General features: G+C 43.8%; 1 protein-coding gene across 1 annotated transcript in view; it reads left to right on the top strand.

Annotated features, from left to right (window-relative positions):
* ROR1 (receptor tyrosine kinase like orphan receptor 1) overlaps nucleotides 1-27,817 on the top strand; it is a 169,305-nt gene that overhangs the window by 98,880 nt on the left and 42,608 nt on the right. The window contains exons 2-3 of the mRNA XM_075759182.1: nucleotides 15,213-15,284; nucleotides 27,503-27,790. Coding sequence (XP_075615297.1) covers nucleotides 15,213-15,284; nucleotides 27,503-27,790 — 360 coding nt within the window. The remainder of the gene's footprint in view (nucleotides 1-15,212; nucleotides 15,285-27,502; nucleotides 27,791-27,817) is intronic.

The raw sequence follows: 27,817 nt of genomic DNA, 5'->3' as shown, positions 1-27,817 counted from the left end.
GGGGACATGCAGATATTAATTAGCTGTTAAGAGTTAATTGTTAAGGAAAAATGCCCACTCAAATCAAATATATCCGTTTGCATATATGAGAAAATTTGTCTTTGCTAATTCTGCATGTTGGTTTTGCTCTGCGTTTGAGTGCTCGGTGAAGGGGAATCTCCTGCTTCCCTTGGTGGCCTCTGTCTAGCCTGGCTCTTCCCCTCCATCAGTGACACTTGTTACTGCCGGGACTTTCTTCTCAGCCCGGTACATGAGAACCTAATTCCACCACACTGTTCGCTGCTGACTTCCAAGTATTATGAAGTATTTTTGTATTTATTTCTTTGAAAAGTAAACCCACCTGCACTGCTTTACATAAATACATGCTGAGATCTCCAAGACTCCTGTGTCTGCAGTGCAGTGTTTACCCACTTGGAGCAGAGATCAAGTTCTCCTTGTCTGGCACAACGTCAAGCATAATGGCAATAAGTAAGCCAAATCCTGAAAGCTTTGGGCAGTCTTTTATTTATCCTTGTTAGTCAGAACTCCCTCGACCACAGTGGGAACCCTCTCAGAACTGGGAAGCAACGTATGGATATGGATAGTAGCCTCCAGCAGAAGATCTCACAGCAATACATGCAGAGCTGGCGAGATGTCCCTGATCCCAGAAGGTCAGCTGTGCTAATGTCTGGAGGTTTGCCAGAAAAATAAATCAGCTTTTTGGTTCTGAGAAACCGACAGTCTCTTTAAGGTGCCACGGTGTGTGCTGCACAGAGTGTAAATGCCATGATTATACAGCTTTTCTTTTCCCCTGCCACGCTTAAAGATCTCTAGATGCAAAGAGAGACCTCTTCCAAGAGTCAGCTGGAAGGCTGGAAAATTTACAGGGTCCTCATCCCCTTCATCACCTCCATGTCCTCTCGTGCCTGGGAAGTAAGAGTGTATCGTTGCTCATCAATGGAAATAACAATTGCACGTTACTAAAACTCCAGGCTAACACTGTTGTTGAAGAGCTCAGGTAGAGGTAGATAAAGTTTAGTGCAGTAACTCCTTGTTTTCAACCAGTTTTAGCTTGAAAGAGCAGCAGCAAAGCTCTGATCAGTAAAAATTTCCACACTGTCTGCATCAGCCACATAACTGAAATGCAGTTTATTAAGTAGTCAGAGCTTTTGGCCACCAGGCAGGACTTCAGGGTTCCTCATTGTCTAGTAGAACTTCATAACCGCTTTGCTCACCAGGGAATGACTTGAGTGGGTATTTACCCCCGATGATTCACATCAGATCTGTTTTCCATGTTTGCACCCACCATAGCTCCTGGATTCCCAGTGTTGGAGAATGCTGGGAATTAATACCTCACCCCAGGTAGCATCTAAGGCATTTGGATGCGTACCTTCCCCTGGCTGCGTTTGAAGACCATGTCTAGAGCTGTGGTGCTGTTGCCTGGTACGTCAGTCAGCGGCTCGGTTTATTAGAACGAAATTACGTCGCTCGCCGCAAGAAATGCTTCTCAGTGAACATTGTGCTGTGATTTCTGCTGTGAAATTCATCACAGTTGATATGTTCGGGAGGTGCGGTCTGTGATGTGACACTGTGTGTGCAGGATTTTGTATCTGAATTCAAGATCTGTATCAGCTTAGTTGCGTGTGCATGCATGTGTATCTGTGCGTATATGTATGTATGTGTATTAAATGGTTTCAGAGCTTTAAGTCAGTAATGCAAGGAAACCAAAATCACAGGGCATGATTTGCTCTGTGGTTTGGAGAGAACCACATCTTCTGAGAATTCCTGCCTTTGGCATACCAAGCCCATGCATTTCAAACAAGACACGATTTGCTGAGAAATGTGGTGAAAAAAGACACTTTCGCATGATTGATATTTACGGGTTGTCTAAGTTTGCTTGTAGAGGTAGGATGTTTCTTCGTACCATCTCGATGGCCCTCAATGCGACAGAAGTGATCGGATCACTTTACCCAGAATATACCTCTCTGATGAATCCAGTTCTGGTCTACTCACATCTTTTTGTGAATGTGCCTCCTCCTGCAGGTCAGTTTTATCCTGCCTTTGTCGTAAATTGAGAACATTTGCAATTTGGATTCCTATGAGAACGGTGAGACTTGACCCATTCACAGGCTTAGGACTAACCTGAAGTTCACGGTCCCTCCAGGCTGGGTTGTTAATATCCCGGAGGAGTACTGGCACTGAGAGGTCAGTGAGCACTCGCTGGAGTGATCTTGGGAGTTTCCAAGAGGGTTACTACCTCTGCTAGTTGTGCTTTCTGTGACTGGGGTGTTTGGCTGCTGGGAGCTGGACTGAGAGCACCGAATATAATGTCATTATCGAATCAGGTAACCCACAAGAAAATCTCTTCTCTTACTTCTGTTTCACCCCTTCTGAGTCTTTAATAGCTAAATTTTTGAAAGATTATTGTAATGCTATAATCTCTTATCCCTGGCCTTATGTAAACAGCATGACTAACAGCGGCACACAAACCCACTGTCAAAGTCAATTAATTTGGGAATCTGGGTAAGAAAATACACAACTTAGCAGTGCAGTGTTTCAGGAGGATTAAAGACATGCAGAAACCTGAGACAGCATCCAAAATCATTAATCGATGCTGGATTTTCCAGGTAGCTCAGTAAAGCCTGGATTAGGTTCAAATATTCCTCAAGCATCCGTGTAGTAAATAATGGAAAGTTTTTAGTCTTGTACAGACACAGGATCAGGAATTTTATTACCTCAGCATCTTAATTTAAACTAGATTGATTGTGATATTTGACCAGAATCACGAAAATGAGAAGGTAATTTGCCAGAATAAAAACCAAGTATTTCCAACATCTTTCTCATGTCACTGATGGAGTGTTTAGCCGTTGTGCAATCAATGCTCCGTATCTCTCAGATAGGAACCCCCCTCCCAAAACTGCAGCCACCCCCCAAGAGACCAAAATTAGAGTTGCGCATGGTCTCTCTCCATCATTCATTCAGAAACCCCTCTGGTAGCATCAAAACTTTGGGGTTTTTTGGTGAAATGGTGTCCTGTACAAGATGGTCAGAGCTGAGAAGTGGGACAAAACAGAGGGTGTAGCTCCTGGCGTAGTGAGGAAGGGGTCCGCGAAAGAACTTTCGGAGAGCTGAAAAATTAAATAGCAGAAAAATTTGGTTTGACCATAAGGAGTAGTTTGGGAACTAATTACAGATGAGTGGAGAAAAATTGGAGGAGCAGTCTGTAAATACTAAGTACGAAACTAATGAGAAGCCTACGGGATGTTCTGCTGTTTCAGTTTCCCAATGTCCTGTTTGCTTTGAAGCTTTCAAGGAGAAACTGTGTTTTCCTTTACTTGTAAATAGTCTGTACAAAATATTTCAAGTGTGTCTGGATGCTGTCAGAGCTGACTGATGCTAATGAACCCACTAGTCAAACGTAGCCCTGTAATCAGTATGTGCTCATTTGAACTCAGCAGAATCTGCACGCACTCGGGCTTACTTTGGCAGACGCTCGCTCTTATCACCTGCTGAGCTTGATATTACTGCAGTCCTTTGGCCTGAAGAACAAGAAATTAGGAACAGCTAGGAAAAGCTTCTGCGCAGCTGTGTGGTTTGCAGCTACTAGGCAAGCCGTTGGTCCACTGGAACTTCATCTGGTTGTACTGCGCTCAGCATGTTTATTTGGATTGCCCTGCCTTTCAGAGAAAACCTATATCCATTTCCAAGCTAACTAGTTTCTTAAAGTATGGCAGTTGCCACGACTTTGAAACATAATCTCTGTAGATCTGCAGTAGCATTACATCAAATGCCTAGCTTCTTGTTTGTTGAGCTAATAAAAAAATCATCAGTGGTTTATCCTTCCATGAGGCTTCAGCGGCTGCAAAAGCAGTTAAGACTGAACAAGCCAACGTTGCCCTGCTCCTGGTGATTTCCTATTGTACAGGCTATTAACTTTTAGAGACTCTGGTGGGGTTTTTTGCGGCAAAGCCATTACGGGGTCATGAAGACTACAGACATTTGTACTTCTGGGTGCAATTAAGACGAAGGCTTGCTAAGTCTTAGTTGTGTTGTTTAGAAGCGGCTCTTTTGCACCGAGCATTTCCTTAGTCCTGGCTGTGCTTGAGAAAGTGCGTAAGGATTGCTGCATAATTTAAGGATTCAGGAGACTGACTTCATCAAACTTGTGGATTCGGTGCCCATTGTGAAGCTGCCAGCATGAGGCTTGCGGTGCTGAGGTCTGCACACCCGTCATGGGATGTTCAGTCGCCCCTGGAAGTGTGCATAATTCTGCATCTGTTGAGAGCATGGGGAATCTACTACAAGAGCATGTTTAAGCCACTGATGAAACAATTTGAGATCCTCCAAAAAGTAAAAATGAAAATAAATTTGATCCTATTGTTAAGTTTGGATTTAATTTTTCTTAATGTTAGAGAGTATCTGAATCCAGGAGTTCCTGATGAACCTTGGATTCCGGAAACTTCCCTATAGTAAATTAGTTGTAACTGTGGCTAAATCAGTACATTAACTCATTTCAGCAATGAAGGGATTAAAAATAAACCTCCAAAGCATTGCTGTAAACCTTTTGTGCAGACTAATTGTTACATAATTGCTTTCGTTAGCTAGCATGTGGACAGCCCTGATCTGGAGTCCCACGAGGGCAGGACAAGGACAGATGTGCCTGTGTTGGGTCACCGTTGTGTCTGAAACCCAACCTGGAGCCATGAAAAAGGAGTTCAGTCTTCACCTCCAAGAGACCTTGCTCTCTCTTGAGACTGCTAATAAACACAAATTAGCTGGAGGGTCTTGGTTTGGTTTTGGTCTCTCGAGGATGTTGTGCCTGCGTGCGCCGGAGACGGAGGGATCTGGGTCAGGATCCTGCCTCCCGGCGCTTCCCTCGGTGCTCCCAGCTGAGCCCTGAGCTAAGCCCAGTTCTCCAGACGCACGCTCATCGGTTCTTACTCAGGAGGGTCATCTGGTTGACTTCAAGGAAAATTTTAAAACCCAGCCTTTTAGCAGAAGAAATTAAGTTTTAAATCTACCTTCTAAAATGTACAGACTTTAAGCCTGTCTGAGATCAGGCTTGTGTGAGTTTAGACCAGGGTGTAAGTTCCTCTTGAACAATCAATGTAGCTCAGTCCCGTCTTGGCCAAAGCATCTAGCTCTGGCATCAGTTAAATATTTACATTCCCTCCTTTTTATATAAATTGTGCTCTATTAGCATACGTTTCACAGTGTATCCTTGTGTTTCAGCCTCTTTATAAATTTGGCAGTTTGTACATTAATCAACATCAACCCATGTAAAATCCTAGGCATGAGGTTGAAGCCGTCAAACGTGCAACATTTACTGTTTCATCATATGCAGCCAATAAGTCATGTTGCAATGTATGCCTTGTACCAAGAGGATATGGTATAAAATAGAGCGTGTTTACACTAGGGAGACTTCTGTGTATTTAAGAAGTAATTGTTTCAGGACCGTTCATTAATTCATGAGCTGACATGTGTACATTTTTCCTCACTGCAACAAAAATAATTATCGAGCTCAAAAAAATAATAATGAATTTGCACATGGCAGACTTCTACTGTAATTTTCTTCACAAGTTATAAGGGTTTAATTGTAGATTGCTAGTAGCCTTATCCATTTCAATCATTTCTGGCCCTCAAGTGCTGAGGTGCAAGGAGTTACGGTGTGCTGCGATTTATGGTGGATGTAAATGATTTCTTGTTTGCCCTCCCCGTACTTGGCTAGGTTTGCCTTCTTTAAAGCTTTTGCGGGTGGATTTAGTGCAGTGGCACTGATGGAAGCCAGGGACAAGCGAGCAGGTGCAATGCAAAGCCCTGTCCAGGCACTTCATCCTTCGTCTGCAAACACTTCTATCCCAACCGTGCACTTGTGAGCATTGCTCAGTCTGCTATTTTGTGAGATAAATAAACGGGACCCTGTGTGGAGGTTGTGTCAGTAGAGGGGCAGGCTCCCCAAAATGCTTGTGCGTGGCGTTGATGCCTTCAGGAAAGCAAGCATCCATCGTAGGTGTGGGCTGGGTGATACAGATTGCTCAGAGTCGCAAGAAGACACAGAGCCTTTTCTCTCTGCTTGGAGGGATCTCGGTGCTCTTTAGATTCAGAGCCTTTCAAGGATGTTGTTAGGCAACCCAGACGTTGCCACCACACTGTTGCCCCCAGAAAGTGCCTAACAGAATGTTGCCGCCTCCTATTCCTCCCTGGACCCTCTGCCACTATTCCTGGCCTTGAAATGTCTTCACCTAACAGCGTCTCAAGATGTCTTTCTCTGCCTCCCTGTCCTCTTGATACTGTGATGGGGTTTTGTTTCCTCTGTTTCTTGTCGCATCCTCTTACCCCAGACTAGCCACCCAGTAAATTCTTGCTGCCACTGTTAGTTTTTTGCTTTCTTCTCTTGCAGTCATCCAGTTTCCTTTGTGTGGTTCCCACTTCCACTTTCTCTTCTGTCTTTCCGCCAATCAGAGGTGCTCAGAAGAGAATAGCTCAGGGCATGGAAAAAAAAATCTAGTATTATCTCTGGTAGGTTTAGAGAGATGGGGAAAATTGCATTTATTATGCAAATTCCAAACCTTTGTAGGTTTGCATGACGAAGAGCTGTGGTGTGCTCCCTTCCAGGGTGATTATTACTACCAAAGAACAACCAGATTCTCTGACATCCGTGTCCAATAAAACCTGCCTTTATGGGCAGGAAAACGATGTCTTCCTCCAGTGTCTTGCCTCCACATCCCTTGTGTTTCAGACTGTGCGGAGTACAAATAGCTCTTCCTAGAAAAAGCACTGAAGGATGTTCAGAGGCTGCCAGCTTTAGTGAGACGGACATGTTCCTTCTGGATCCTGGTCTCTGCACTGCCAATAGGGTCAGGATAGTTCAAGGTACCGGTCACTTGTCTACAAAGTTCTTTAGCTTCAAGTGAACTTAGAAGCCCAACCTTTATTTTTTCTCGAGATCTGCGCCTGCTTCCTTGGCAGTAGAGGTGGAGTTCCCATGAGTTTGTGCAGCGCAGGACCATGCCCGGTCCACCTGAGCGGTACCATTCCCAGGAATGCCGAGCAGAGGGTTTTCTGCGCGAGGCTAATGCACCTGAGGTTCACGTCTGGTTGACGTACGTGGAAGTGCCATTGTAGCCACGTTTCTACGTTTCTACAGTTCCTAAGCACAAAGACTCAACTGTGAGCTATGAAATGCTGGCGTTCAGCCAACTGGCCATTTCTTTTCTTCGTTCCCTGTCATTAAAGCTGTGGGTTGCTCCAGGGTGCAGTGTTTTGCTCTTCTTAAGTGGAACTGTTAACGACCCAATTTAGAGCAATGTAAAGTGCACCCAGATTCCACAGTGACTTCTAAATCCATATAACATTAATGATAATCTGTAATTAATAGCTGCAATCAAAAGGAATTGTAGTTCAGTAATTAGAAATTTAGGATTAAAGTATTAGCATATAAAAAAGGCCTCTTAAGAACTCTTCTTCCAAGATCCCATGGAAGAAAACAGTTTTTAACTGATATGACCTTAGCCGAAGACCGAGTTACTAAAAATAATTACAGTCAGCCCTGACTTGTGTAGTCATTAGACTACTGCCAAAACATTTAAAGGCACTTTAAGAGTTTGCAGGTATTCAGTACGTATCAATCACAGAATTTTCTGACGACGTCGCCTATTGATATTCCAGAACAAATCTAAAGAAGGGTGTGTTTGAGAATAAGCTTTAATCTCCCCTGCAGGCCTTTTGGGGTGGGTGTTACTGGTATCCTGTATGTACAGGAAACCCCAGTGACTGCCCAGCTTTGAGCCAAAAGCTTTCCTGGTGTATCCTCATGGAAGAGAGCAAGAAAAGGTAAGGCAGAGGTGTCAGGTGCATGCAGCGCTCTTGGCTTCCTGCCCTGTAATCACAAATAATGCACTGGGATTCTTCCTGATGAGGCATCATAAATGGGCTAATCCTTCAATTTATCTCTAGCCCCCGGGAGCTTGAGGCATTGAGAAAGACTCCCAGGTAGAGAGGTTGTTCCTTGCGTACGTGCTAATGAAAGTGCCGGTAGCGGTGATGAGGTGCTCTGATAGATAGAATGGGCTGTGGTATAAATGAAGTTCCTAACAATTTCCAGTACAGCACTAAATTAAATCATCCTGCTGCACGTCTCACTTTTGAAGCTGAAAATTAATGTATTGTATGTTTGAAATACACAGAGCTCAAATTGCTCTTTGGTGTTGAAAATTTCCCCATCTAATGCTACTTATTAACCTACCCCAGGCTATCAATAATGATATACTACTGATAAATAACAGATAGATGTACTTGGAAGTTTTACATTCTAAGAGTGTGAGGAAAATTAACCATCTGAAAGTTATTGGCATCACACAGTATCATCTCTGCCCCTATCTGCATGGAACGGCCTGAAAAGCTCCAGCGAGTCCTTTGCCAGCAGAAAGTGCAGTTTCCGACACAGCGATGGCAGGAATCGTCTGGTAAACTCTTATCTCTCGGATCTGCCTATGCAAGGTTTTGGCAGAACAAGCTTTGCCTGTGCTTTTTCAGCCATAGAGTAACCAGGTGGAGTAAAGCTAACTAGTTAATGTTAAGCACTGGAAGGAGAAATGCCATCACGCAGCATTTCATCTTGCTTACCAAACAGATCTTTAGTTAAGGTCTGTTCTCGGGCACTTTTTATTGCATGTAATTTGTAGGCGGTTCTCTTTCAGAGGATGTAAAGTGACAGTGCAGAGGCCAGCAGCTTCACCTGAACGTGCAAGGTTGAGCCTTTGTGCAGGAATGTTTTCAGCGTGGACTGTATTTGCTGTAGACTATATATACCATATTTTTTGCACATCATTGTGTACTGAAATTGCTATATCCATAACTAATCAATGGAAGGTCTGCCATTGACCTATGGTATTGCATACCATTAAAGGCAGTATATCCTTGAGAGGCACCTGCCTTACTTGAAGAGCAGAAATGCTCTCAACAATTTCCTGTCTTCATGCAGTTTTGCCTCATTCAGCTGATTGAAGTATTTATGATTCCTGCCTCCTTTTGAAACCCAAGAATTGTATAATGCAGACATGTCTACTGACACGCAGAGATACTGATGTCATGAAAATAAAATCCTTTTGCGCATAAAAGATATAAGCAAAATTTGATGTCTGTATTATGGAAATTTCAGGACGGTGCCAATTTTTAAACAGACAAGAAAATTGGTAAATAATAGGTCGTATCCATTACAGTCTGCAGAAAGTATGTCTAGATTTCCTTCAGCACCTCCAGGGTGGGCTGTGGATAGGCTGGTAGCTGGCTGATTGCAAAACGTAGTATCTTGGGAGATCAGATGAAAATGTGTGTGGAACTTAACAAAGGATCAGTGAAACAGAAAACGCAAAAAGGCAAAAAAGGAAGATGAGGGAGATAAGACTGAGAAGAAAAACAGCCGTGAGGCATATCTGTGGGAAGATCCTGGAAGAGATCAGTCAGGTAGGAACTAGACAGAGGGAAAGATGAAGTGTCGGTCTGGAATGTGCAGAAAAGCAAAAAATACTGAGCACTTAGTATAATTAGGTTTTGCTCTAAATCTGTATAACTTTATCTACGATGCCTATTTTCCTAATATTACATCCAAGTAGGATAGTTGAAGAGTCTATTTTCTGAAGATTTTTATTCACCTCTTTAAGGGGCGTTGATGTTCCTAGTAGATCTGGTACTATAGAACATTTATCGGTGGTTTGGCCAAACCACTTGTGCCCAAGTGTCCTGTTAAGTTATCCTGTCTTGACCCTCTTGTGAGCGTGAGATAGCTCCCCATTTGTGTCTGTAGTAACGTCTTGCCCAATGTTGTTTTTAGTGTCTCGCAAAATTGGGGTTTTATCACTTCCTTAAGCAAATTCCTTCATAGGATAACGAATCTCACTTGGGGTAGGCTTTCTGTGCAGCTTCAGAAAGAGATTCACAAATGGAAAACTTCTTTTTTTATTTGGTATAAACATTCATTTTGTATAGTTTGTCTTTTTACTCAGACTTCTAACTCCTTGGTTACCCTCTTTTTGATATTTTGGGTATTCTACAGTAAGGTCTGAATTGCATACATTGCAGTCACATTCATATTTGTATCAGAAAAAATAGCTTATTCCCGATTATATATATATAATTATATAATTAGGGTATAGAATGACCCACTGGTGTGATATAAAGTAAGACAGAGGATGCCCATTAAGAAGGCAGTTAGAATTTTTTGTTTGCGTGTTTTAACTAGCCATTGCCTTCCACCTGACAAAGATGTGTTCCTGCAAGACCTGGGTTTTTCATCTCTGCTCCCGAGAAGAAAGCCTGTCCCAGGCAACACTTCTGCTGACTGTGTACGTTGCTACGCGTAGCAGCCGTACAGACCTCATGCATTCCTCGTAGGTCCTTGCAAGCAGAAATCCACATTCTTAGACTTATTTTGCTCTCTGCTTTGTTTCAGCGTAGCAGATTTATTCCCCATTAAAATCTTCAAGCATTTCTGGGTTTGGTATCATCTTAGTTATCTGCCTTCTTCCTGTTTTGACTTATATTCTCTTTACTTCTCGTTACAAATGCATCACATCGAGATATTAATTAGCCTGGGCACGGGGCCTGGATCTTCTCCTTTTTGGTTCTGTGGCTGGGGGATGAGGCTGCCCGATCCTTTGATGGGTCTGTAACCGTGACAGTACAAACACTGGAGCACTGAGTGATGGTTGCTTCTGGTGAGAAAATGAGACAGTAGTGTGTGCCTGTGATAAGAACTAGCTCTGTAGTTTTTCTTCAGAGGCAGGCTTTTATAAACCTTACTGAAGTTTATTTAATCACAAAGGCTTTAAAAGGACTGACTTGTGTGAAATTCACTCTGCACTTATGCAATATGGTAATAAAATCAGCTATTAGCCAACTTCTCTGTGGGGAGTGTGTTTGAATATACTTTTCTTGGCTTTTCACAGGGGTTATAATTGACTGTTGTGTTTTCTCATTAACTTAAGACCAACATTTCTTAATAGCAATAGAGATTTGAACAGATACTTATCTTTCCAGTATTAAGGATAAGATTCGTCATTCATCTGGAATGATTTCATCTATATATAAAATCTTAATGGGATAATGGTTCTCTCTGCTGATCACATTTCTCAGGTTGATTTTTTTCAAAACAAATCTTATTGTTCAAATAGTTAAGGTGGGGCATAAGAGGGCATTTTTAACAATTAAGGACTAATTTTTAAACTCCTCATTTGAAATCCAGTGGCACTATTAAGCTGATTTTTTTTTTCTTTTTTTTTTTTTTTAATGGTGACAGCAAATGGGCAAGCCTGGTCCAGTGTCCCAAGTGCAGGTCGCTGTGTGTAAATCCTGTCTCTAGGATTTACGGAATAAAGGGAGCAATTGATCTATGGGAAGTTCAGAGGTAGGATGCGTGGCTGAAGTGAGTGGATGGGCCATTGACGAGTGGAGTGATGGATGCCGAGCGCTGCTCCCTCATCTCCTCCCAGCCTCCGAGCTGTCGTGCAGGAATAGCTGGTGTGACCTTCTCGGTGCTCCGGCTTTGACGTGCTGGCACAGTGTGGGTCCCAAAAGAGAAAAAACTCCTACTCATTCCCAATCTGGTTTTTTAAACACATTTTCCTCCTGGAGGCAGAGTTACTGAGTGAGGTGGATCAGGCAGGAGCAGGAGGTGAGTTTGGTTCCAGGGGAGGAAGGAGTTTGCTCAGATGAGGCTTTGATCCTTCTCCCATCCGTGATTCACCTCTCTCCACGGGCTGGCTGGGAGCTCACCTTCTGACAGAGCGCGCTTTGGATTTGGCGTGAAGGTCATAACATCATTTTTCCAAGGCGAGGTATCACTGCTGTCACTTTCACACACAGCAATCCGAAGTCATTGCAGTTAGAAATTAAATTCATGCGTGTCTCACGGACTTCTTTTTTGGGATTCTTTTGTTTTCTGCATTACCTTTGAATCGGTGATATGTTTCTGTGCTGTGTAGCTGCTTTGCACGTTCCTTTCAAACTAAGGGCACAGTAATACTTTGCTCTTAAATTGGAGCTTTAATTCAGGACTATCAGAAAATTACCAGTTACCAGCCTGGAGACCTATCTCACAAATAGTAAAGTTTGGTCTTCTAATGCAGTTTCTTCTGTAGATCAGGTGATGGATGTCTGCTCTGTGACATTTGCGGTCATGTTTTCAAAGCCTGTTTAAGAAAGCATTAATATGAACATTCTGGAGTTTTAAATAGCAAAATACAGTATTCGGTCATGGTATTGTTTGTACTTTTTCTTTCATTTTGGTTAACGTCCATTAGCTGTTTGCAGAAAACGCTTCATTTGTGGGCTCTTAATACTAGAGTATTTCAGGTGAACAAAAGTAACATTACCTCCAGAAAATACACAGTCGAGTGCAAAACTGGAATATGTGAGCAGTGTGAATGACATAACGTACTGCCCGTAGGTTTGAGTGGTGCCCTGTGGACATAAGAGATGAACCTGATTGGTCTCAACGGGAGATGTGAGAGGCAATGACACCTCAAATCTCTGTCTCGAGGGCTTTCATCACAAGCCTACAGGAGCTGCCCCGTTTTTTGGGTAGGAGGGATGGAAGGGGAGGCGTAGGAGATCGAGCATCCCAACCTCTGGTACCAGCCTGACACTGGCCAGGTCCTGGTCAGCGTTTGGCCTGCTGGTCATTTGCCACCTACCCCACATCTCAGGTTTAGCCTCAGAGCAAACCCGCCGACCACAGTGTCCTGCTGCCTGGGTGATCGTGGTCACCACGAAGGTGAATTTAGCGCTGGATCCATTCTGTTTTCCTTAAAGCTTTCAGGTCTTTCAGCCATGTGGTCCCTAACATTTGAGTTAGGTAAGAAGGTCGACTGTTAAAAAGTAAAAATGGAGAGGGATGGACACAGTGGGCCAAAATCTCAGCTTGTGTAAACAGGTGTCACTGCTGACTTCAGAGCGATGTTGTTTCACGTGGGCTCAGGATCTGTCCTCGTCAGTGGGTTTCTGCCCTGTGTATCTGCGCAGGCCAGGGGCCGTGTTTGTAGGTGAGTTATAATGCCTTCAAATTCCATGTTTACATTGGAAATACTTGACAGAGTCTTAAATAAGCACTGCTACCAGGTGGGCTTTTAAGAAAGACGATATTTATAAAAAGTGTAGTAGCTGTATCTGAACTTAACAGCTTCAGGCATTTGTATGACTTTGTGTTTACAATTTTCTCGTGAATTTTTAATGAAATAGAATAGTTGCTAACTGGTCAAATAAACGCAGAACATCTTTGCATATCATTGCACTGCCACAGTTTTATGAGTGAAATTGCTTTGTAGTTAAAAGATGTCTAGGAACAAGCTAAAGGGATAGTGTCAAAATAAAAATAATACAGTTTAAAACAGTCCTGTTCTCAGTCGGGATCCCGCTGAAGCTCAGCATCCTGACTCTGCCCTCGCTGTGCACCTACGGGACCATGAAATCACTGGGGGTCCAACCAGGGTGCAGGATCAGGCCACAGGGTGCTAATTTATAGTGAGTCTTTTTAGCATCTCACTCAGATCAGGTGCTAGCGTTGCGCAGTGCTTGGTTTTATTTCAAATTCACTCCCGCTTTCGGTGCCGCAGCACTCCTGTCCGGCATCGCTCTCCTCCTTTTCCAGGTCAGGTTTCCTGGGGGTGGGTGGACACAGGGAATTCGGAGGTGCACTGCGTTTCTGAGCCATGTAATGGGTGTGCACACTCTTTCTTCCCACCCTTCCCACCATCACTCACTGAAGCTCGTATATATGTGTATTAATCCCTGGGGCTAACTCTGGGAGCTGGTGCTCCAAAAGCAATCCTTCCCCCGTGCCTGAAGAGCCTTGTGAAGCGCTCGTAGGTCGGCTGTTACAAGGGGACAGTAATTCCCCTCCCCACCACTGCGAGACGATGGCTTTACACCGCTGACTGCGGTTTTGGAAAGACCCTCTGGGATCCCAACAACCATCTCAGCGGAGGGCTACAAAGGTGATTAAGGGACTGGAGCATCTCCCTCATGAGGAAAGGCTGAGAGAGCTGGGTCTGTTTAGCCTGGAGAAGACTGAGAGGGGATCTCATCAACGCTTATAAATATCTAAAGGGTGGATGTCCAGAGGAAGGGGCCAGACTCTTCTCTGTGGTGCCCAGTGACAGGACAAGGGGCAACGGGCACAAACTGGAACGCAGCAAGTTCCATCTGAACATGAGGAAAAACTTCCTCACTTTGAGAGTGACCGAGCCCTGGGACAGGCTGCCCAGAGAGGTTGTGGAGTCTCCTTGTCTGGGGAGATTCAAAACCCACCTGGACGCCATCCTGTGCAACCTGCTCTGGGTGATCCTGCTTTAGCAGGGGGGTTGGGCTAGGTGGTCTCTAGAGGTCCCATCCAACCCCTACCAATCTGTGAATCTGTGAGTCATGGATACTGCACCTGGCCACCGCAGCCTGTTGGGATGTGTTCTCATATGGGTGTTTGATGAAATCATCGACCTTCAGATATGGGGAGATGTTTTACCATGACCTGTAGCTGAGGCTGGAAGTTTGTTGGCAGTTCCCTCACCACCCTTCTCTGTACAACTTACTGTTTGCATATTTAAAAAAAAAAAAAAGGTAAAAATATAAATGAAGACTAAGGTCACCATTCAACTTTTTCTTGAAAAGGAAAAAAAAAATTGTAGCAATGAGAAAATGCTACTGATGATCCACTCAGTCTTTCCAGCCTGTGTTTACATGAGCCGTAGGCGGATTTTTCATACACGTAACCCTATTAACTTCAGTGCATAAACTGTGTCTCTTCTTGTGCGCATGGGCTTGCAGGATTAAAATCGCTTGTAAATGTTAATAGATAACACGTTCAGCAACCTCATAGCGTTTGTGTTTTGTAGCACTGCAGAGTCATTCTACCTCTGTAAAACTCGTGGAGAGATTTTAAGGTGGGCCAAGTACATCTCAAAGATCGGTTGCTTAATTAACACAAGGCCTCGCAGTGACAGCATTGCAAAACAAACTCCAGCGCTGGCCCCGTGCCTTTTTCCACTTCACTGGTTCTGCTACCCATATGTCTCAGCCTGCCAACGCAGAGCATCGACTGCCTTTTAATAGCTGCTGTTCTTCAAATAATTTTATTACTGTGACAGCCTCTTTATAAATGCCTCTTGTTCTCCTGATGATACAGAATCCATATATTAACAGCATCTTCTTTTTTTTATTTCTTTTCTATTTTTCCCTTCCAGGAGCAAATTCATCAGTTGTTGCTGATTTCATGCCTACATCATCATGGAACATCTCAAGTGAATTAGATAAAGGTAAGTGGACAGAAAAAATAGAAAGATGTGGAATCAGATTTAAAAATCTCCATTCTTCTTGACTTGGCCAAATCAGCAAGCAAAGGGGTGCGGGGGCATTTAAGATAAACTTTGTTTGCCTTGTGGTCGTTTGACATTTAATTATGTGTGGTTCTGTGATTTCTGGAGAATGCTGTGTGCGTTTCTTGTACTAGTAAAATGTTCCACATGGCAAAAATATTTCAAGATGTGAGTTCTGTTAGTTTATGAACTGCTTGACATTTTGTCTGGTGGATCTTAGGATTTGAACTCAGAATTAACAAGCATCGGGCAGTCAGTTTGCCTCAATGTGTTTTATTATGAAATTTTGAGGCTTTAAATTAATAGATGGGGAAAATACATTTGCAGGTGGTAATTATGGGTGATTTGGAGCTCTCCGAAGGGTATATATTGTGAAAAAAAGGGATGTATTTCTCATTCCCCTTCATTTTGTAACTTATGCACTACCAATTATTGAAGCCAAATTGCTTAGCTTCCTCTAGCCCTTATTGCAAGGCAGTGGCCTGCAACTCCTGAGTCAATCTGGTCTTTGAAATGCTTCTAACCTAACGTTTACAATGCAGGATCTGTTAGCCACACGAACTGTGCAGTTTGTCAGCCACTCTTTTTGTTTGCTTATAACTTTGCCAACCCTTAACTATTTAGACTGAAATCTCCCATAGTGGAGTTCTGCCACAGATGGTTTTTCCAAATGGTTTTGTCTGTATTTCGTTAATGTTTTTTATGAACATGTGTTCAGAATGTTTTATGTTTATGCATAAATATGTTTTCTGTGCTTAAGTATGAAGAGAACGTGTAGTTCTGAGTACTTTAAGGCAAGGTTGACTCTTTCACATCTGCCTTTCCACCAGGGAAGGAGCAGCACTTTCTGGTGGACACATTGGAGAAGGCAAAAGTCGAAGGGCTTGTGCTTGCTGGTGGGAAAGGGAGAAAAGCACGTAGTCATTAAGGCAGAGAATTCCCAATTCACAGCAAATTGCTGAAAGGAGGCGTCGACAGAATGGATGTCTTATCCCACTGCAGGGATTCATCCAGGTGCCCGTGGCAGGTCCACAGGTTGGGCTGTGCGCTGGGGACGTCCTGAAGCTGCGGAGAAGTGAGGGCAGTGGTTCCCCTAAACAGGATGCCTGTGTGTTTCTTTACTTGTTTGGCAGCTTTGTTTGGTTTTTCAAAAAGTAAGGAATAAATAAGTGGCCTAGAAAAAGCAAGTTAAGGCCACAAAGCCACACACTCAAGTGTTAGGAAATGCCGGAGAGAAGGCAGTTAGACAGTCTTAATTCAGGCCTCTTAAAATATCCATGGCAGCCAACCTTTACGAACCTACAGGGTAGATTTTTCTCTAGGAACCTACCCCATGATCACAGGAGACAGGGTCACGCTTTGTTGAGGTGGTGGAGATACTTTTTGCAAATGATCACAACTCCACTGTGAGCCCAAGGGTTCAATTGGTAAGGCACCCATAGATCACTGTATATTGCAGGGAAAGCTGTGTGCCTCCAACCAAAACTTAGAGGGGGGGAAGGTACAGAAACGATATTAATTTTACAGTAAATTGTATCTGATCTGTGCTGAAAAATAGCCGCCACGAGCTTCTTTGTTGTTATTCCTAATGGGAGGGTTTGCGTAGACTGATTTCTTATGACCAGGGTGATTTTCGACCCATATTTTGGTTAGTCTTACCATCAGCTTGTAGTTCAAATGTTCCTTTTTTTTCAGCAGCACGTGCCCCAGGTGGGCACTCTCCAAAGCCCGGGTTTGACTTACGTAGGTAGGAAACAGAGGAAAGTGCCTGGTGGCAGCACGGACTGCCTGCCTTTGGCATCTGCTTTCTTCAAAACACCCTCCGCACCAGGATGGATCGGCCAGGGTTCAGACGCCCGGCTCTGTCGGAAAGCAGCAGCTCCAGAGCTAGCAGAGGTAAAACTTGGGGTGACTGCCACCGTCCCGGGCATTGAGTCATCTTATTGCACAACGCGGAGCTTACACTTTCCGTGCCAGCGCTGAGCCTTGCCTCAACGTTAGCAGTTCAGCCATTTTCTGTGTGACTTCCATGGCACCTGCTCCTGAGCTGTATTGTCAGAAACAGGTAAAATGAAGTTTCACGCTTCTAATCCACCTGGAATGTGGCAATTACCCCTCATTGGGCTGAATCCTGCATTCCTGGGGGATTACCGGCCCCTTTGCTCGCTCTGATTAGCATTTAGACTGCTGTAAAGCTTACACACCTAAACATGGATTTACATATGTGATTAAAATGCATTTGCTGCCCAAAAAGCTTAGTCAGAGGGGCGGATTCTCCGAGTGTGCCTACAAGCAAAGTAAGACACACACGTTTTGTCTTGTCTAAGAGAGAAGCAGGGGCTTTAATGTGGGAGCTGCTGGTTCTACTAAAGGTCTTTGAAACTCTGGCTCGTATAAAGCAAAATATTCTGCAGCGCATGCTGACTTGTTGAGTTGAAACCTCAGAGGGGAAAATTAGGCGTGCACTTAGTTGCCATTTCTTTTGCAAACAAGCATCGCAAGAAATCAACATCCAGTTGTCTTTGCTGCAGTCAGCCATGAGGTCACCAGGCATCCCAGTAAAACTCATTTTAAAGCCTATTAAGTTCACCACATGAAAGTGGTTTCCAGCCAAATATCCCAATTAAATGGCTGTCTGCATTAAGTGCCTCTAACTCTACCTGCTGCCTTGAGCATCTCTTCCTTGAATATGTCTCCTGTGTTTGGAGAGGAGGAAAAGCTCGTAGACTTGCTAGACAATATTCTGCATTTTGAAATAATTACTTAATATGGTACTTTACCTAGCTCAGTGAGTTCTGCAGTGATTATCTTACAACTGAGCCCTATTCAGGTTTCAATTTCTATTAAATAAGCTAAATCGACAGCATTAAACAGTTGCCTGTTTATTCTTTTTAACAGGAAATGAATTTAAAAGAGACGCAGCCACCCGTGAAGAGCTGTTGAAAGCAACGATTGATGGGAGGGAGGAGGTGGTTTCTCACCAAAACCTTAAAAAAACAAACAAACTGTGCATAAAAAAATAAAAAATAATCACTTTTAAAATAGGAGAAATTTAGCTACGAGGAGTTCTCTCTCTTTTCCGACTGGTAAATCATGGTGTGCAGAGGGAATGACACCAGGGAAAAAGAGAAATGAAAATGTGATCAAATAAATATTTACTTGTATAAGGAAAAATAAGCAAACTTCAGGGGAAAAAAGGGGGGCTCTGACTGTAGGAAAGGGTCCATATCTCAGGGGGTCAGTGGCAGGATGCGAAGCCTTTCACCCCCAGGTTGCTGGCTGAGATTTCCCTTGGAGCCTGCAGCTGCCCGGCGGGCGGGAGACGTCCAGCGGGGACCATATCGGAGAAGTCCCCTTTGTGTGTGCTCCTCCATGGCCCCGTTGCAGCAGGCTTTGTAACCGCTCCTGACCCTCGCCATGGCTCGGCCATTTGCTCTTGGTGGCTTAAAACGATTTCCTTATCCGGAAATTGTCTGACGTTGGCTGCGGCAAAACAAAAAGGCCAGCTGAAATGGGAGTAAGTGGAGTTCACAGGGATGCTCTGCCCTGGTGCCGGCTTTTAGGGTCCGTGCTCCCTTCTTTAATGCGACTCTTTTTTGGGGCACGCCAGTGGGCGAGGGAGCAAGGCAGGTGGCCCCGGGCACTTTTTAATCGTTCTTTCTTCCTGCTGTTTGAGGTTTCTCATTTCTCCTTGCCTGTGCGTTGCCTCCCCTCTCTCCCCTTACATCATGGGAAAAGCTCCTGCTCCAGCTCTTTGTTTGAGAAAGCCTCCAGTTTACCATGAGCTCTTCTTTTCCCTGATCCTTATTTAAAGAGGTGAAGAGCCCTTCATTCAGCTGCTTCTCTTCCACAAAAATGATTGTGGATGGGTAAGCTTTTCCTTCCGTCAGATGTCGGTATATTTACAAAGAAATAGATAGGTCTGAATTTGAATGAGAGCCTATTTACATCTAGTACAGTAGAGGAATTGTTTGGGAACTCTTCATCCTTAGGCAAAGATAATATTGGAGTCTCTGCCAAGAAAGAGTCAGCTTTGAAATGTTATTTTCTTTTAACTGTAAGTAGAATTCAACTTGAGTGGACGTTCACTAGAATAGGACTCTACGGGATTGATAAGAGAGCCATGCTGTCTCCGTGGCTTCCCCTGACCAGGCCCTCCGCGGTCTCCCCGTGCCCACCTGCAGCCTCCCCGGGAGCTCGTTTCATCACAGCAGCTCCCTGACCGGGCACAGGGATGTGTCCTGGCCGTGGGTTTTTGCAGATACTGCCTATTTTCCTTTCCCATCTCATGGCTTATCTGCTTTGGCAAGCAAGTATAAAACGTTAGAATGAGTCAGGGCTTGGGAACCATTTTCATATCCAGAGATCCGTGATCCCGAGCCCGGGCTTCGAGCTCCCCACCGCTCACAGCCTCTCTGCGTGGCGTAGAACTTGTGGTCGCTGCTGCGGCAGCACTTAGCAGTCTCGTGGTGCTCCAGGTGTTGTGCAGAAAGCAAACCTTCCCTGGAGAGTTTGGCAGCAAGAGTCAGGATTTTACAAAACGCACCTCAAATCAGTCAGCAGTTTAAGGTTAAGCTGGGATTTATCCTCAAGTATTCAAAGGCATAGCACTACAAGGATCACCTATAGCAAGCATCCCTCCCCTGGGATGGTCTGAGGATCCACAGCAGAAAATAACTGGGGAATGCCAAAACAAAGGATTGTAGAACTGCAGTATTTGCTCCAGTACCCTGTGCATGGGACTGCGTGTCATTACCTTCTTGGAGATCCTTGTGTGGCAGAACATCCCCTGGCAGGGTGGGCTGGACGGCAGCTACAGCGCAAGAAGAGGCCACGGAGCGCAGACGGGGCTGCGGGACATCCCGGTGGGTACACGCTGGTGATGGACCCGGTGGGTCTGGGGGCTTCCCGAGGGGAGAAGCAAGCCTTGCCGTCCCTACTGATGAATCCAGGCTAAAGCTGTCGCCTTGGCAAGGCTTTCCCGGCAGGGAAATGACTCGGCTACGAGTTCTTATAGGGAAAATCTTTCTGATGTCCCAGGGAGAATTTGACTCTTAGGCAAACTACATCTTAAAAAACATAAACAAAACCAAACGTGGAGAAAGCCAGGTGGATCGAGGCCTCCTAACTTTAGCCCCAGTTCTTTAGAGATTTCCAGATTTTCTTTTGAAATCACTGGATGTGAATTTGATACGCGTGGTGAAAGGGGAAGAATTACAGCTTTCACATTCATGCACAATTTACCTTTTTATTTTCCTGTATTATCTGGGGGATATTCGGTAAATCAAACTCCCCTGATGGGGCTCAGGATTCTGATTCTATTTGTGGGGTCCCGTTAGTAGCGAGGCAGTAAATTACTGCTACTTTGTTTGAAAATTTTTTTAGCCACAGTACATTAGCTCCTTTTGTTTGCTTTTCCACTGACGGAGTGTAAGTTTTTATTTGAGAATTTGTGTTTCTTGAATGTCTCATTTATAAATAATACAGGGTGTGAAATTTGAAGGTCACAGAACACAACCTGAAAAGGAAACCACCCCAAGTAACGTTGGGCATTCATGGCAAAAATCTTTCACAAAATGCTTCACTTAGGTTGGATTTTTTTATATAAACTCAGTGTGTGCAGTGAATATCTGACCATTAAACATAAGGTAACTATATATAATAACCTTTTCCTGGCTCATCCAGCTATCTTTGTTTATTTGAAAGATTGATAGATGAGAGGGTCAAGGGACGTGTTTTATTGTAAGTTTCTGTTCCAAATTTCCTGACATTTTTGGTTTAAAAAAAAAAAAAAAAGACCTTTAAAAGGCACAGAAAGGGCTAATAAGAACCAGATCCTAAAGTGATGCTATGTCAAAATGTCAAAAATAACAGCTTTTCTTTGACTCTACAGCATTAATCTTCAGGCACATACTTCTCTGTACACCCGTCCTTTAATAGCTTGAGTTTTTTTGTATGTGGCTCTTTACTGCAGAGCAGCTTCTAAAGTGACAACAAAATCCCTTGATGGTTTTCAGTAGTTGGGTTTATAGCTGGATGTGGACATTTGTTTACCTATTCCAAATCACTTTTTTTGTGATAAAGTTTAGAGGCTTCCTACTTGTGCTATAAAACTGGTTCCTGAGTAAGGAAAAGCTTCATTTCCCCTTGCCAGATTATAGCGTCAAATCTATCACCAAGACATCTGTCCTTAAACCTGAAAGTTGCCTCATAAAAGGAGAGGCAGATGTGAACTCTCAAATGCATATTAAGAATTCACATAGGTATGAAGGGCAGTGAGTTGTCCAGTTCCTCTCCAAAAGCGATGGAATTCAGGTGCTCAGCCCCAAATAATTTTTTGGAAGTCCTCAGACATCCATGCTCCGGTTTCCCTCCACAAGCTCTCCCTCCCCTATGGCCCAGAGCGATCTTTAATCTGCTAATTATCAGAAAGTAGCAAATAATTCTGAGAATCCCAATTACAGTGAGTGTCACAGGCGGACATCTGAAAAGCCGTAAAGCCTCGGGCAACGGTCAGCCTGTTCCGGGTCAGTAAATTATCCTCAGGTGGCAGTAAACCCTCTAGACAGTGTCTGGGAAGAGAAAGCCCAACGCACAGCTGCAGCGTGTCCCAAATTGAGTCTTGCGCATACACACTGCTGAAGGAACTCATTTGAAAATAAGCTGGGCAAACAAAGGCAGTCGAGGATTTCCTTTTGTCCCAAGACAGTTGACACTGAATATTTCTGCTTGATTGTCTGGACTTCTTTAACTGTGATATTCTTCATATGGGTTGCCCGATCATGGGCTGAGTCTGGTATCCCTTTCCTCCCACTGTCATTCTTCTACTTATATTCATTTTAAATAAGTGAAATTCCAGCCAGGAGTCTTCCTTTTGCCCCTTTTAATAACAAGGGTCTGTTGATCAGACCCACAGATCGGACCTGCCGGGAGTTGTCTTCCTTTGTGAGTTATGGGCAAATCAAGCGATCAACGGTTAATCCTTTTTCCAACGGAGAAGTATGTGCTCTGTCTGTGGCCACACTTCAGTAAGAGATCCTGCCGGTTCCTTCTGTAACTGAACTGGAATAGCTTAAACCTCAAGTCGATGGAACATATGGAACAGCCAGGAAGCCCCTGCAGCGTCTTCAGGCTGGGTGGGCTCTGGGTTGTTGACTTTCTCCAAAGAGAACAATTCCATACAGAAAATTTCCAGCGGTCTGCGCTTGGTGGGGATGCTGATACATGTGGGTACGGGACTAACGTGGATAATGCAAAGCTCTGAATGAATGAAAGTGCTTCTTTCCAGACTAGTATATTAAATCGGACAGACTGTGTCAGACCCTCTGATGTGCCTAACGGGCTCTTTCCCTTTGGACAAAGGTTATCAACTCTTTAAGTCACCAATCACTAAACGTACCTGTCTTGCTCTCACTGACTGAGATACTTCTTGCGTTTCTTTTTGCCAGTGTATGCTATGACAAGGAACCGGTGAGCTGCTGAACCTTTTGATGCAAGAGGATAAATGCGATAAGCAGTCTATGACCGGTGTCCCAACTGCCTTACTCCAACGGGGTCGGGTCGTTACTTTACGTGCTGCAATGCAGGTTTCAACTTTCAAATCCAGAATTAAACTTCCTCTCTAGTCCACCAGCTGGAAACGCTGTCCCCACGGGTGTAGGTTTGCTTGAGAAAAGATTTGGAGATGTTCCTTTCCAGAGGAGTGTGTTGTTGCACGTCTATTGTGGGAGGTAACTTGGTACGCTGGCCTCTCTGCTGCACCTGCTTTAAAGCTGTTTTCAGGCTCGTGATGTCTTGAATGGAGACTTTAATTTTAGCTTTTCTTTAAAGTATTCCGAAAGATCGGAAGGGCATAAAGAAAAGGATAAATGAAACAAGAATTCTTCACATAAAATGACCATTTCAAGGTCTAATCCTGCATCCCCATCATGATAGTGAAATCAGAAACGCATAGCACACACGGCGCTTGGGGGGAAAAAAGGTCCCGCTGTGGCCAGCAAAATCCTCGTCCAAGCAAAGAGGGTGTTACTGCTCTAAGACGTGTCTTTGGTAATTTAAGATAGAGTAACCGTGTGGTTAGAGATTAACATTCCTTGCCAGAGAGGACGAGCTTTTATTTTGAAAGCCACCTGGGTTCCACTTAAAAAGTAGTAGAATACTTCAGGATTTATTAGGACCGGGCAGGCTCCTATTTAACAATGTCAAGACGTAGCTGTGGAAATACACACGCTTTTCTTCTTTCGAGACACGCAACGCACTACATTTCGTCCTTGCACAGCTGTTGCTGTTCTGTAACATCAAACCAGCAAAAAGTTTGGCCATGAAGGATACCTAATGTTTGGATTTTATATGCAGTGTCTCCAATTTATGCGCTTAGAATCATGAAGATGACTTATGATGTGTTGTGTTTGCATTGGCAACGGCTCAAAACCAGAAATATATTTCAGGCTTGGCTTTCCAGATATTATCTCAAGTCATTTAAAAGTTCATTATAGGGCACCCGCTAGTGCTGCTATAGTAAAGGGGCTGTCAGCATTTTTCAAGGGTTTATAACTCAGCCATTAAAAAAAAAATCTCTGTGGGCTGAAACTTGGCATTCAGGGTCGAGGCCCAGCAGTAAATTGTTTTTACAAATTAAAAAAAAATCAGCTTGACTATTATTAAATTATAGGTGGGCTAAATTTTATTTAGAACTTTTTCAGGCTGTTCTCCCATACCTTTGTAAATTAAAATGTTTCCAAAATGTTTTTATAGAGTGCTACTCTAAAATATGGACCAGCTTTTGTTATGTTCTTGGAACCCTGAGATTTAACTTAAAATATAATAACAGTGCTTATCCCAGCATAGCACTTTTCACCTTCAAAGTGCTTTACGAGCATTATCTCATTAATGTACATAACAGCCTCCCCATGATGTAAGAGGGATTATTATCCTCACTTTATAGCTGGAGAGATTGAGCCAAAAGGTTTAAGGCTGTTTTTAAAAGGACTTAGTTGCACAAATCCCATGTGAGCTTTGGGTGTCTACTTCCCTTTGGCTCTTCTAAAATTCACAACTGAAGTGATTCACCCAAAGCTACTCCGAGCCAGGATTAAAACTCAGACTTTCCAATGGCCAGTGCCACTAGACTGTTTAATTCTCAGAAGCGCAGTCATTACTTTGTACGTAAGAACAGAATTTCTAAGAAATTATTCTTTAGGTCAGAGGGAGTCGACGGTGGGTATCTGGGGAGCCCCTCGAGGGCAGGGAGGCTGTCAAACGAAACATGGCAAAACGCGGCGTGCCGGAAGACCGTGCGACAAGGTGTCTTCATCGCGTGTGCAAGCAGCGGGTCCGTCCCCGTGTTGTCGGCCCTGTTCGCCTCCTGCCGAAAGCACGAAAGGAGGATTTTGGGGCCTTTGGGGCCGGAAGGAGGAGATGTTAATGGTGATGGCACCAGAGGGTGGCTGACGGGGGGTGACCCGGGCAGAGACCTGGCCGCAGGCGGGAACTATTTGATACGTTCTTTGCATAGGTGTTGTTAAAGGGGGAGGATGGTGGCAGTAGCTTTGGGGGTTTGATGGGCTTTAGTTGGTGAGAGTTAGACACAAGTATTAAAAATAAAACCGGGATTCTCTTTGGCCCCTCCACGCCAGGTCAGGGCAGCAGTGGATGGCTTTTGTGCGTGCCGGGGCAGGAATGCTTATCGTTTTGTATGCCTCAGCAACAGTCCAAGGCTTTTTGAAGCACTGTTAGACCTTCAGCCCCTTTTCAATTCCAGAGCTGCTTTATCTGTGAGAAATGTCTTCTCATGAAGCTTCCCATTTCCTTGAAACCTGCCCTGTGTAAATCTCATCTCAAGTGATCTGCTTGGTCTGATTTATGATTTGGATGCAAAATTTATGGATTTGAGGACTAAGCTAAGCTGAATTTAGCAGCTGCACTTTGTTTTAGGGTTTCTGTCGTAGTTCGTGGAGGAAGTTGGAGAACACTTACAGAAGAGTTAGAAGCTCCTGACACTGAGAGGCTACTTCTGTTTGGACCTATAGAGAGGTTGCATCATAGCTCTTGCATTACAGCCATACTTTTTCACTGACTTGCTGTTGCTGCTGGTACTTTAAAATCCTTCTCCAGCCTTCAGAAACCTACCCTATATCCATACTCCTTTATTTGCCTCTGCTGTATGCATAGGACCTTTAAAATATTATATTTACTGTGGTGTTTGTCAGTAAGACCATTGCAGGACTGAGGCCATTCTGTTCTCTGCCTGTGTTATACTGTAGATGTCTGAACCAGTCTTTGAAATGTTATCAGGAATTATATAAATGACTGTGGTATAGAAATGTTACGTTGGATAATTAAATGCGGTTATCCAGTTCCCTGCTATTAGTGCAATTTTATTAAACCCAGATTGCGGAGAGAACCCAAGAATACGTGTGCTGACTTAGATTACGCTTCCCGGTGAGGTTATTAAGATAGCAAGTCAGAAACGTCTCTAGTCTTGCAGTGAAGCATGCAGAAATGATTCTGGAGAGCCGAAAGGCCAGTCTGACACTTCTGGTGAGAGACATCGAACCCTCTTGTCCGTCTTCACCGGGGGCTGGGATCTCTGCCCCGTTTACCCCATACATAGATTTCCTAATTAATTACATCCATGGGAACGTAGGTAAAAGTAGGGGTTTTTTGCACAGTGTCGTACCTGCACATTAAAAGCTGGTTGATCGGTGAAAATAATTATGTGTGGGCAGCACCTTTGTGCTAAACATTTATCCTGATAGCTCCTCGGGACCGAATGAGAACAGGGACGCATTGTATAAAGTGCTATGCAAACACAGGGTAACAGCTTACATGCTAAGCAGATTAAATACAGAGGAAAGAGATATTGATATACTCAAAACATAATGAGGGGTGTAGCTAGTGAAGACGTGATTAAAATAAATAATTAGGGAAGTGGATTAGTTAGGCAAGTTAGTTGGATAAGCTGTTTCTATACACGCTAGAGATTTTTTTCATACTTTTAGGCAGGCTTATTGCTGGAGTTAGCAGATGTACCTGAGGATGGTGGAGCATAAGCAGCACAGCCCAAGTTTACTTACTGGTAGGCTTTTCTTGACCTCCTGGGCTGGCTCTGAGAGTGCAGGAGCAGAGCACAGCCTCTGGATTTCTCGTTCCTCGGGCGCCCTGCTGAGACAGCCGGCAGATGATAATGGGGTTTGGCCACTAATGACCGCTGTTAAGGTTGGAACCTGCAACATGGAGATGAAAGCCTGTGTATTCCGTTCCCCGTACCCAATCCATCTCGCTCTCCACCTTTAAAGGATTTAATTAAATGTCGAATACAGTTAACTAGAAATAGTCCTCTTCCTGAATGATGCAGGATGAAATAGCGCTTGGCAGGAGAAGGCAATGCTTAAGAATGGATTCGAAGAGATTAATTTTGCCAAATTTTGATTTGACGTTCTCCGTCTTAAGAAAAGAATTCACGATCTTCTACTCGCACCTATCATGAGACCTATTTCAGATTTAAGATAAAGTTTAGTACTCTTAGCAAGGGAAATAATACTGAATGAGAAAAAAGTCCTCATCTCCTAGATATGATCCTTATTCCTCATCTATGCAGTTAGTTACAAAGTCGTTGACTACGTATTGTCTGTACTGGTCTGCAAATAAATTAAAAATGGCTCTGAGATCTTTACTTCTGAGCGATTCATTTCATATATTGCTAGATTTTGTGTATCCTGATGTGAGCAGGGGCGTATCTGCATAGGCAGAGGCATCAAAATGGGTAGCTGGATTTCTGATACATGTTTTTCATGTTTATTGGAAAAATAAAAGAGAAGCAGTGTTACCTCCTTTTTCTGTGTTGAATGAAGCCAAATAGGATGGTGTTGAGAAAGTAGAATCTGTGGGTGTATGAAGGAAGAGAAGTTTTCAAGAAATACAACATTTTACTGTAGTGCAATGGAAATTCACAAATTTGTTCCTTTTATTACCATGCAAAACTGTGTGGGACCTATTGCCTGCCCTGAAACATCACTTAACAAGTGTTATCATTTTCCACTAAACCTGATAGCCACTTCCTTGGTTTCCCTCTCAAAGACAAGCATGAGCTTTCTTCAAAATGACATTTCCTGAGCTGGAGTTCTTTATTCACCCTTTTTTTGCTTTTTACGTAACAGATTACTTCTTGACACTTGATGAACCTATGAATAACATAACTACCACCCTTGGCCAGACCGCAGAGCTGCACTGTAAAGTCTCTGGCAATCCTCCTCCGACGGTCCGTTGGCTGAAGAACGATGCTCCGGTTGTCCAAGAACCCCGGAGGATCTCCTTCCGTGCCACAAGCTATGGATCTCGACTGCGAATAAGGAACCTTGACACTACAGATACCGGCTACTTCCAGTGCGTTGCAACTAACGGCAGAAAGACTGTTTCTACAACTGGCGTGCTGTTTGTAAAATTCGGTAAGTTTTCTCTTTTTAAAGCGTTCA

This window comes from Balearica regulorum, chromosome 8, assembly GCF_011004875.1.
Source record: "Balearica regulorum gibbericeps isolate bBalReg1 chromosome 8, bBalReg1.pri, whole genome shotgun sequence".
In the NCBI taxonomy this organism is placed as follows: domain Eukaryota; kingdom Metazoa; phylum Chordata; class Aves; order Gruiformes; family Gruidae; genus Balearica; species Balearica regulorum.
This window is presented reverse-complemented; position numbering and strand designations above follow the sequence as displayed.